This window comes from Penaeus vannamei, chromosome 3, assembly GCF_042767895.1.
Source record: "Penaeus vannamei isolate JL-2024 chromosome 3, ASM4276789v1, whole genome shotgun sequence".
NCBI lineage: Eukaryota > Metazoa > Arthropoda > Malacostraca > Decapoda > Penaeidae > Penaeus > Penaeus vannamei.
In genome coordinates this window covers 47,955,638-47,966,624 of record NC_091551.1, presented here as the reverse complement: position 1 = coordinate 47,966,624, position 10,987 = coordinate 47,955,638, and the positions used below count along the sequence as shown (strand labels likewise).

General features: G+C 46.5%; 1 protein-coding gene across 1 annotated transcript in view; it reads right to left on the bottom strand.

Moving 5' to 3' along the window:
* Positions 1–10,987, bottom strand: part of LOC113800632 (reelin) — a 36,396-nt gene that overhangs the window by 678 nt on the left and 24,731 nt on the right. The window contains exons 13-21 of the mRNA XM_070116544.1: positions 10,740–10,844; positions 9,139–9,327; positions 8,117–8,225; positions 6,684–6,859; positions 5,611–5,793; positions 3,629–3,740; positions 2,167–2,333; positions 1,043–1,228; positions 22–263 (exon numbers count right to left, since the gene is read on the bottom strand). Of these exons, the coding sequence (XP_069972645.1) occupies positions 22–263; positions 1,043–1,228; positions 2,167–2,333; positions 3,629–3,740; positions 5,611–5,793; positions 6,684–6,859; positions 8,117–8,225; positions 9,139–9,327; positions 10,740–10,844 (1,469 nt within the window). The remainder of the gene's footprint in view (positions 1–21; positions 264–1,042; positions 1,229–2,166; positions 2,334–3,628; positions 3,741–5,610; positions 5,794–6,683; positions 6,860–8,116; positions 8,226–9,138; positions 9,328–10,739; positions 10,845–10,987) is intronic.

The window sequence follows — 10,987 nt, the reverse complement described above, 5'->3', positions numbered from 1 at the left end:
CCTTTTCCCCCTCCCCCTCACCCTCCCCTTCCCCCCCTAATTCCTTTTCCCCGCTGGCTTGCCCCTCCCCCTTCCTCTCTGGCCCCGCCCCCATCCCGTCGCCGCAGCCAATGGCGAGGTCGAACTGCATCATGTAGGAGGGGCCAACGCCTATGGACTTGGTCTCCATGAAGCGAGACACGCCCACGCCCGCTGACACGCCCTTGAAGACCAGCGCCGAGTCCCGCCCACAGAGGCCGCCCCCGAGCTCGCCGAGGTGGAATCTGTTGGGGGGGAGAAGTGGATAAGTGGGGAGATAAGTGGAATAATCTGGATTTTTTTGAGGGAAGTGGTTAATGGGGATTTTTTAGGCATGGGTGGGTTCTGGGGAAGTGGATTAATAGGGTTTTTTAGCATAGGGTGGGTTCGGGGGAAAGTGGATTCTTTTTGAGGTGAGGTGGATTAATGCGGATATTTTTTTAGGTGAGGTGGATTAATGTGGATTTTTATGGCATAGGTGAGGTGGGTGGATGTGGATGTTTTATGGCCCAAGGATAGTTGTGAAGCGAGTGGATGTACTTGCATTCTATGGCCACATATATTCAGGGAAAGTCTCGCTTAACAAATGGAAGCGAAAATGATTGAAGATTCTATATCAACACCAACACCAGCACCAACGCCACTCACAACACCCACAGCAAAACCAAAACCCACAACACCAACAACGCTTAACACCACCCAAAACACTACCCGCACCAACACCCACAACACCACCCACAATACCAATACCAACACCGGTTACATCAACACCACCCACAACACCAATGCAACCCACAAGACCAACACCACCAACACTATACCGACATCACCACCCACAACACCACCCCCCCCCCAACCCCAAAAACCCCACCCTAAACCCCCATCCCCCAAAACCCCATCCAACACAACCCCAACCCCACAATACCCACAAACCCACAACCCCCAAAACCCAAAACCCCAACACTTCCCACAACCCCTACAACCCCCCCCCCCCCCCCCCCCCCACCCCCCACAACCAACCCACCTCAAGGAGCTGTTGGCCGCCGCCCCGTCGCTGAAATCCACCTCGATGTTGTTGAAGAGCTGCGACGTGATAGTGAAGTCGTCCACCGCCCAGATGTCTCTGCCGGCGCCCGAGTGGGTCTCCTGCCAGATCTGGAAGCGACATCCGGGACCTCTCGCGCCGGGGGGGAGGTCCAGGGAGATGTGGCTGCGGGGGGTAGGGGAGGGGAGGGGAGTTAATGGTGGGTTGTGAGGTGGAGGGGGTGAAGAGGGGTGGGGGAAAAGGGGGGGTGGGGGGGAAGGTTGGGGAAGGGGGGGATGGGGGGAGAAGGGATGGGGGGGGAAAAGGGGGAAGGTTGGGGGGGGGGGATGTGGGGTGAGGAGGGGGGGGAAAAAATGAAGGTAGGGGGGGGGAAGTAGGGGGGGAGGGATATTGGGGAAGGTTGGGGGAAGGAAAGGTGGGGTGAAAAAGGGGGGGGAAAAAAAAAAGGGGGGAAGATGGGATGAGGTTAGGGGAAAAAATGAAAGGGAAGGGAGTGTAGGGGAAAAACAAGGGAGATGGTTGGGGGAGAAAGATTGGGTAGGGGAGAAAATAAGGGAGGAAGGTGGGGTGAGAGTGGGGGAAAAATTAAGGGGATGATAAAATTAAGGTGGGGGTCAGGGAGATATTAAGGGAGGGGGGTTGGGGTTGAGATGGGGAGTGGGTAATTGGAATGGTTATATGATTACATAATTGGATGTTTATTAAAGTCAACATCAATCACTAGTATTTCTTGAACTGACTGATATAAAAAACAATAATAACAAGTAATAACAAAAAGGAAAAAATATATAAGCAACCAAACAAAAAAAAATACCTCCCAAAAATGAAAATGAAATAAGAAAAAGAAAAAGTAAGAAAAAAAAAAGAGAATAAATAAATAAAAATAAATAAATAAATAAAAATAAATAAATAAATAAAAATAAATAAATAAATAAAAATAAAGAAATAAATAAAAATAAATAAATAAATAAATAAAAATAAATAAATAAAAATAAATAAATAAACAAAAATAAATAAATAAATAAAAATAAATAAATAAAAATAAATAAATAAATAAAAATAAATAAATAAACATAAATAAATAAAACGAAAACCACGCCCACAGACTCACATCGCTGACGGTGCCGCCCACGTAATGGAACTGCAGGAAGTGGGCGTGGGTGGTGTTGACGTCCACGGTGGTGAGAGCGCGCGGGCCCGCACCTCGGAAGACAGCAGCTGTCCCGGAACCCACGACGCCGCAGCTGTAGCTCGTTCTGCCTCCGGATACCTGGAGGAGTTGGGGGGGAAAGAGGGGGAGGAGAGACGGAGTGGGAAGGTGGGAGGGGGAAGGTGGGTGGGAGGGAGGAGGAAGGTGGGAGGGAGGGGGTGGGAGGGAGGGAAGGTGGGAGGGAGGGAGGGGGAAGAGGGAGAAAGAGCGAGAGTTGGGAGGGAAGAGGGGGTGGGAGTGGAGGGGAAGGTGTGGAGGGAGGGAGGGGAAGAGGGAGAAAGAGGGAGAGTTGGGAGGGAAGGACGGGGGAGAAGAGAGGGAGAGGGATGGTGGGAGGGAGGGGGGAGAGAGAGGGAGGTGGAAGGGGATGGAGAGAGGGAGACAATGTAGAGAGGGAGTGGAAGGTTGGGTGTGGAGAGGGGTGGAGAGAGGGGGGGTGGGGGGGAAGGTGGGAGGGAGGGAGGGAGGGAGAGAGGGAGGGAAGGAGGGAGGGAAGGGTGGAAGGATGGAGGGGGAGGGGGAGGGAGTAGAGAGGGAGAGGGAAGGTGGGAGGGAGGGAGGGAGGGGGAGAAAGAGGGGGAGGTGGGAGGGGAGAGAGAGGGGGAAGGGAAGAGAGGGAGGGGGAAGGGAAGAGAGGGAGGGGGAGAGGGAGAAAGAGGGGGAGATATATAAAAAAAATCTAATCACACTAATCTACATACTAATAGTCTTCTAATCCCAACCCTAATGAATCGCAAAAATAAACAAACTAATCATACACTAATCCTACCTAATCCAACCCTAATTAATAACATCCTCTCCTAATCCTACCCTAATTAAACACAATCCACATGCTAATCCTCCCCTAGTCCTTTTCCTAATTAAACACAACTCCTACATACCAATCCTATCTAATCCTACCTTCTTAATCAACAAATCCTACCTAATCCTTCCCTAATTAAACACAAATCCACATACCAATCCTACCTAATCCTTCCCTAATTAAACACAAATCCACATACCAATCCTACCTAATCCTTCCCTAATTAAACATAAATCCACATACCAATCCTACCTAATCCTTCCCTAATTAAACACAAATCCAAATACCAATCCTACTTAATCCTCCCCCCATCAACCACAAATCCACACACTAATCCTCCCCTAATCCTTCTCCTAATCCCACCCTAATCCTTCTCCTAATCCTCTCCCAATCAACCACAAATCCACACACTAATCCTCCCCTAATCCTTCTCCTAATCCCTCCCCTAATCCCACCCTAATCCTTCTCCTAATCCTCCCCCAATCAACCACAAATACACACACTAATCCTCCTCCTAATCCTCCCCTAATCCCTCCCCTAATCCTAATCCTACCTGCAGAATATTCGCCGAATCCGAGATGACGTTGGTGAACGGTTCAGACAGGTACAGCGGATTTTCTCTCTCGAAATCCTCGCACGCTGGGCCGCTGTAGCCGTACTCGCACCTGCAGTTGGAAGGGAAAGTATCAGGTAGGGTCCTTATACTCGGGCTGAGAGGAAGAGTGCGAATTAAGGTCCTAATACTTGAGTTAGAAGGGAAAAAAGTATCAGCTGAGAGGAAGAAAGCGAATTAAGGTCCTTATACTTGAGGTAGAAGGGAAAGTATCAGGTAGGGTCCTTATACTCGGGCTGAGAGGAAGAATGCGAATGAAAGTCCTAATACTTGAGGTAGAAGGGAAAATAAAGTATCAGGTAGGGTCCTTATACTCGGGCTGAGAGGAAGAGTGCGAATTAAGGTCCTAATACTTGAGGTAGAAGGGAAAGTATCAGGTAGGGTCCTTATACTCGGGCTGAGAGGAAGAGTGCGAATTAAGGTCCTAATACTTGAGGTAGAAGGGAAAGTATCAGGTAGGGTCCTTATACTCGGGCTGAGAGGAAGAGTGGGAATTAAGGTCCTAATACTTGAGTTAGAAGGAAAAAAAAGTATCAGCTGAGAGGGAGAATGCGAATTAAGGTACTAATACTTGAGGTAGAAGGAAAAAAATATCAGGTAGGGTCCTTATACTCGGGCTGAGAGGAAGAGTGCGAATTAAGGTCCTTATACTTGAGGTAGAAGGGAAAGTATCAGGTAGGGTCCTTATACTCGGGCTGAGAGGGAGAGTGCGAATTAAGGTCCTAATACTTGAGGTAGAAGGGAAAGTATCAGGTAGGGTCCTTATACTCCAGCTGAGAGGAAGAATGCGAATTAAGGTCCTTATACTTGAGGTAGAAGGGAAAGTATCAGGTAGGGTCCTTATACTCCAGCTGAGAGGAAGAATGAGAATTAAGGTCCTTATACTTGAGGTAGAAGGGAAAAAAGTATCAGGTAGGGTCCTTATACTCGGGCTGAGAGGAAGAGTGCGAATTAAGGTCCTTATACTTGAGGTAGAAGGGAAAGTATCAGGTAGGGTCCTTATACTCCAGCTGAGAGGAAGAATGCGAATGAAAGTCCTAATACTTGAGGTAGAAGGGAAAAAAAGTATCAGCTGAGAGGAAGAAAGCGAATTAAGGTCCTTATACTTGAGGTAGAAGGGAAAGTATCAGGTAGGGTCCTTATACTCGGGCTGAGAGGAAGAGTGCGAATTAAGGTCCTTATACTTGAGGTAGAAGGGAAAAAAAGTATCAGGTAGGGTCCTTATACTCCAGCTGAGAGGAAGAATGCGAATTAAGGTCCTTATACTTGAGGTAGAAGGGAAAGTATCAGGTAGGGTCTTTATACTCCAGCTGAGAGGAAGAATGAGAATTAAGGTCCTTATACTTGAGGTAGAAGGGAAAATATCAGGTAGGGTCCTTATACTCGGGCTGAGAGGAAGAATGCGAATTAAGATCCTGATACTTGAGTTATAAGGAAAAAAAAATATATCAATAACCTAATATTTGAGTTAGAAGAAAAAAATATCAGTTAAGATCCTAATCCTTGAGTTAGAATGAAAAATGTCAGTTAGGATCCTAATACTCGAGTTAGAAGGAAAAAACTATAAATTAAGATCCTAATACTTGAAAGAGGAAAAGGAGATAGAAGGAAAAAATGTGAATTTGTGTCCTAATATTCGAGTTGAGAAGAAAGAATATAAATTAAGATCCTAATACTTGAGTTTGAAGAGAAAATATCAGTTAGGGTCCTTATACTCGACCTGAGAGGAAGAATGCGAATTAAGATCCTAATACTCGAGTATTTGTGTGTTTGCATATTCTTGGTTCATTTATCAATTTTCATAAATATCTGTGAATATATATGTATCATCCGTATTGGTGTGTCTGTACATCCTTAGTCCATATAGCAACTTTCATAAATATTCCTATATGATAAAAAATACAAACCACAGAATTACGTACTTGCACCGCCCATCCCGCTGGCAGAGACCACGCCCACTGCATCCCCTGAGACACCGCCCCACGAACACGTTGTCCAGCGCCCACACCGTGTCCTCCTTAGAGTGCCCCGTGGCCTGCCTCACTCGAAGGCGGGTGTGGGGCGTGAGGGCGGGGTAGGGCAGGGGCAGGGTGACCAGGCCCCAGCTGAGGGAGAGGGGGGAGAGAGGGGGGAGTTAGCAGGGTAATGGGGTGATGGTAATGTTCAGGGGGGAGAGGGGAGGGGCGGAAGAGGGAGGAGGGGAGAGGGGAGGGGGGAGATAATAAGAAAGAGGAAAAGAGACGAGGGAATTGGGAAAAGTCCGAGAGCTTAAAATTTGGAAGAAAATAAAAATACAAGGAGGAAAGAAAGCAAGAAAGGCAAAGAAGGGAAAGAGAGATATGAAAAGAACGTAGAAAAACAATTACAGTACATGAAACTAATACAAATATTCTTTCTATTTATCTTTCTCCCTTCCCTCCTTTCTTTCTCTCCCTTTCCTCTTTCTTTTTCCAGCCTTTATATACCCATTCAAAATCCCTTTCAACTTACCCATCAACTGTATTTCTACATCTTTCTACCTTCCTTCCTTTCTCTTTCTTTCTCCTCTCATCTCCCATTTTCTCCAATTTTTATCAACCCATCCAAATTCCAATGACACCCCCCTCTCAATTTACCCATTATCTGCATTTATATATTTATCCTTAATACTTCATTGCTACCTTTCTTCCGTTCTCTCTCTCCCTCTTCTCTCATCTTCTTTATTCCATTCTCTCTCTCTCTCTTTCTCTCTCTCTCTCTCTCGCTCTCTCTCTCTCGCTCTCTCTCTCTCGCTCTCTCTGTCTCTCTCTCTCTCTGTCTCTCTCTCTCTCTCTCTCTTTCTCTCTGTCTTTCTCTCTTTCTCTCTGTCTCTGTCTCTTTCTCTCTGTCTCTGTCTCTGTCTCTTTCTCTCTCTCTCTCTTTCTCTCTCTCTCTCTTTCTTTCTCTCTCTCTCTCTCTTCCTTCACAAACCTCCTCCTTCATAAATCTCCTTGACAAACCTCCTCCTTCGACTTACCTGTCCACAGCGTGCTTCGTGATGGTGGAGGTGAGCGCCGAGTGGCCGCCCATGCAGCCCCCTGGGAGACACCGCCTGTGCAGGGACGTCCAGCGCCGCCCACCGTCTGTGCTGCTCTCCACGTCCACCTCCGCCACCTCCTCCGCGCCCTCGCCACACTCCAGGTTCACTCGGGCCTGACGGAGGCGTAAGTGTACTTAACTGGGTGTACGTATGTGTATATGCTAGTGCCTACGTACAAAAATAGTCACATATACCGGTAAATGTTTTTTTTTTAATAACTTTCAGCAACCCCCGGGGCCTATATCTTCTTCTTCTTCTTCTTCCCCTTCTTCTTCTACTTCTCCACCTCCTCTCCTCCCCCTCCACCTCTACCTCCACCTCCACCTCCTGCTTCTCCTACTCCTGTACCACCTCCTCTCCTCCTCCTCCTCCTCCTCCTCCTCTCCTCCTCCCCTCCTCCTCCTCCTCCTCCTCCTCCTCCCCCTCTCCTCCTCCCCCTCTCCTCCTCCCCCTCTCCTCCTCCCCTCTCCTCCTCCCCCTCTCCTCCTCCCCCTCTCCTCCTCCCCCTCTCCTCCTCCCCCTCTCCTCCTCCCCCTCTCCTCCTCCCCCTCTCCTCCTCCCCCTCTCCTCCTCCCCCTCTCCTCCTCCCCCTCTCCTCCTCCCCCTCTCCTCCTCCCCCTCTCCTCCTCCCCCTCTCCTCCTCCCCCTCTCCTCCTCCCCCTCTCCTCCTCCCCCTCTCCTCCTCCCCCTCTCCTCCTCCGCCTCTCCTCCTCCGCCTCTCCTCCTCCCCCTCTCCTCCTCCCCCTCTCCTCCTCCCCCTCTCCTCCTCCGCCTCTCCTCCTCCCCCTCTCCTCCTCCCCCTCTCCTCCTCCCCCTCTCCTCCTCCCCCTCTCCTCCTCCCCCTCTCCTCCTCCCCCTCTCCTCCTCCCCCTCTCCTCCTCCGCCTCTCCTCCTCCGCCTCTCCTCCTCCCCCTCTCCTCCTCCCCCTCTCCTCCTCCCCCTCTCCTCCTCCCCCTCTCCTCCTCCCCCTCTCCTCCTCCCCCTCCCCCCCTCCCCCTCTCCTCCTCCCCCTCTCCTCCTCCCCCTCTCCTCCTCCCCCTCTCCTCCTCCCCCTCTCCTCCTCCCCCTCTCCTCCTCCCCCTCTCCTCCTCCCCCTCTCCTCCTCCCCCTCTCCTCCTCCCCCTCTCCTCCTCCCCCTCTCCTCCTCCCCCTCTCCTCCTCCCCCTCTCCTCCTCCCCCTCTCCTCCTCCCCCTCTCCTCCTCCCCCTCTCCTCCTCCCCCTCTCCTCCTCCCCCTCTCCTCCTCCCCCTCTCCTCCTCCCCCTCTCCTCCTCCCCCTCTCCTCCTCCCCCTCTCCTCCTCCGCCTCTCCTCCTCCCCCTCTCCTCCTCCTCCCCCTCCCCCTCCCCCCTCTCTGCCCCCCGAGACCCACCTGGAAGAAGAACTCCGGTTGGGTCGGGAGCCAGGACAGGGCGAGGACCTCCTGAAGGAGCCACACATCGACGTCCTGGCTCACTTCCTCCCGCTGTTCCACGCAGAATCTGGGGAAGGCGCGGCAAATTCAAATCTAAATTCAAATTCAAAATATTTTTTTCCCACTTATTACAATGGTTATTCTTATCATACACATAATGATATTAAAGTACATATAAATATAAGTTTTCAAATTCAAAATACTTTTTTCCATTTATTACAACGGTTATTCTTATCATACACATAATGATATTAAAGTACATATAAATATAAGTTAAACATCGAATTAATGGTAGTACATATAAATCATGTCTATTCAGATATTTGGAAACCTGATGCCATTGGTGATTTAAGAAAATGTTCCTTTAATTTGTCTTTGAATGTATTTGATTTTCGAATGTTTCTTATATTACTAGGTAGTTAGTTCCATATCGTGGGTCCTCGTGACAGTGTCTGTCGTGTCCCAATGTCTGTACGTGATCTTTTGACATAGAGGGCGTTACCTTGTCTTGTTTGGACACAGGTTGTATTACCTACTATAGTGACAATCCACTTTGATTACCTCGTATAGTGAAACCTTACTTAATAATTTGTTTCTTGCTTTCTTTCTTTCTTTCTTTTTTCTTATTAAGTGTTATTATCATTGCTATTCACATCGTCAAATAAATTTTTTCTTCTTTCTTTCTTTCTTTTCCTTTTAAATGTTATCAATCATTGCTTTTCATATCGTCAAATTTATTTTTTCTTCTTTCTTTCTTTCTTTTCCTTTTAAATGTTATCAATCATTGCTTTTCATATCGTCAATTTTGTTTTTCTTTCTTTCTTTTCCTTTTAATTGTCATCAACCATTGCTTTTCACACCGTCAAAACTGGAAACCTGACCTTCCACACCCCCACCAAACCTAAAACACCCCAATCCCCCACAGAACCTCCCTTCCCCACACACCATACACCCCACGCTAACAACCCTACCCCCGCTACCTGGTATGATGAAGCTGATTCTCCTTCTGGACGGGTATAGTGTAGGTATCCATCGTCCACGAGAGAATATGGTGCCACAGCAACGACCGGAAAGTGCCATGGTCAGCGAACACGTCCACGCTCACTCGCTGGCTGTGGGACGTGTGGCACTCTCCAAGCTGCATCTTCAGGGCCACGGTGCCAATGGTCCTGCTCGGGAGAGGGTCAGTAATTTACATACCCTGCATACGTATGATCACTTTATCTATTCATATCTATCTATCCTTCTTTTTATATCTATATATTTTATATGTATATTTTATATCTTTTTATATCTATCTATCTATTCATATTTTTATATCTATCTATCTATTCATATTTTTATATCTATCTATCTATTCATATTTGTATATCTATCTATCTATCTTTTTATATCTATCTATCTATCTTTTTATATCTATCTATCTATCTTTTTTATATCTATCTATCTATCTATGCTTTTATATCTATCTATCTATCTTTTTATATCTATCTATCTATTCTTTATATCTATCTATTTTATATTTATATAATTTTTATATCTATCTATATATCGTTTTTATATCAATCTACCTATCTATCTATCTTTTTATATCTATCTATGTATCTATCTATCTTTTTATATCTATCTACCTATCTATATATCTTTTTAAATCTATCTATGTATCTATCTATCTTTTTATATCAATCTACCTATCTATCTATCTTTTTATATCTATCTATGTATCTATCTATCTTTTTATATCTATCTATGCATCTATCTTTTTATATCAATCTACCTATCTATCTATCTTTTTATATCTATCTATGTATCTATCTATCTTTTTATATCTATCTATGTATCTATCTATCTATCTTTTTATATTTATCTACCTATCTATCTATCTATCTATCTGTCTTTATATATCTAACTATGTATCTATCTTGTTATATCCATCTACCTATCTATCTATCTATATATATATATATCTATCTATGTATCTATCTTTTTATATCTATCTGTCTGTTTCCTTTGTCTATCTATCTATCTATATATATATATATATATCTATGTATCTATCTTTTTATATCTATCTGTCTGTTTCCTTTGTCTATCTATCTATCCATTAACCTACCTATCGATTTGCCTATCCAGTCTGCCTGTCTATCTGTCTATCTACGTAGGTATATGTCTATCTATTTGGTTATCTGATGTTTTCTGGGATATTTGATTGTCCAAAATAGCATAAATGTGTAAATGTATGTATGTATACATATGCATGAGGTTTTTAGTATACAAATACATACATACATACATACACACACACACACACACACACACACACACACACACACACACACACACACACACACACACACACACACACACACACACACACACACACACACACACACACACGAGTCCGAGTGCGAGTGTGTGTGTGTGTGTGTGAGTGTGAGTGTGAGTGTGAGTGTGAGTGTGAGTGTGAGTGTGAGTGTGAGTGTGAGTGTGAGTGTGAGTGTGAGTGTGAGTGTGTGTGTGTGTGTGTGCACGAGTGTGAGTGTGTGCATGCGCATGCGTATGTGTGCGCATGCGCCCTCACCTGGCATCCATGAAGGGCGAGCAGATCTTCCTGCGCCCTCCGCCCGCCATCACCAGCGCCGCCTCACTGCCGCACTTCGCCACCTGCCCGCCCGACACCTCCCACCTGTGAGGGGGGTGGGGAGAAAATGAGTCTCTGGGGGGGAAAATGAGGGAGATAAGGGTGAAAATGAGTCTGGGGGAGAAAATGATTCTCTGGGGGGGAAATGAGGGAGATAAGGGTGAAAATGAGTCTCTGGGGGAGAAAAT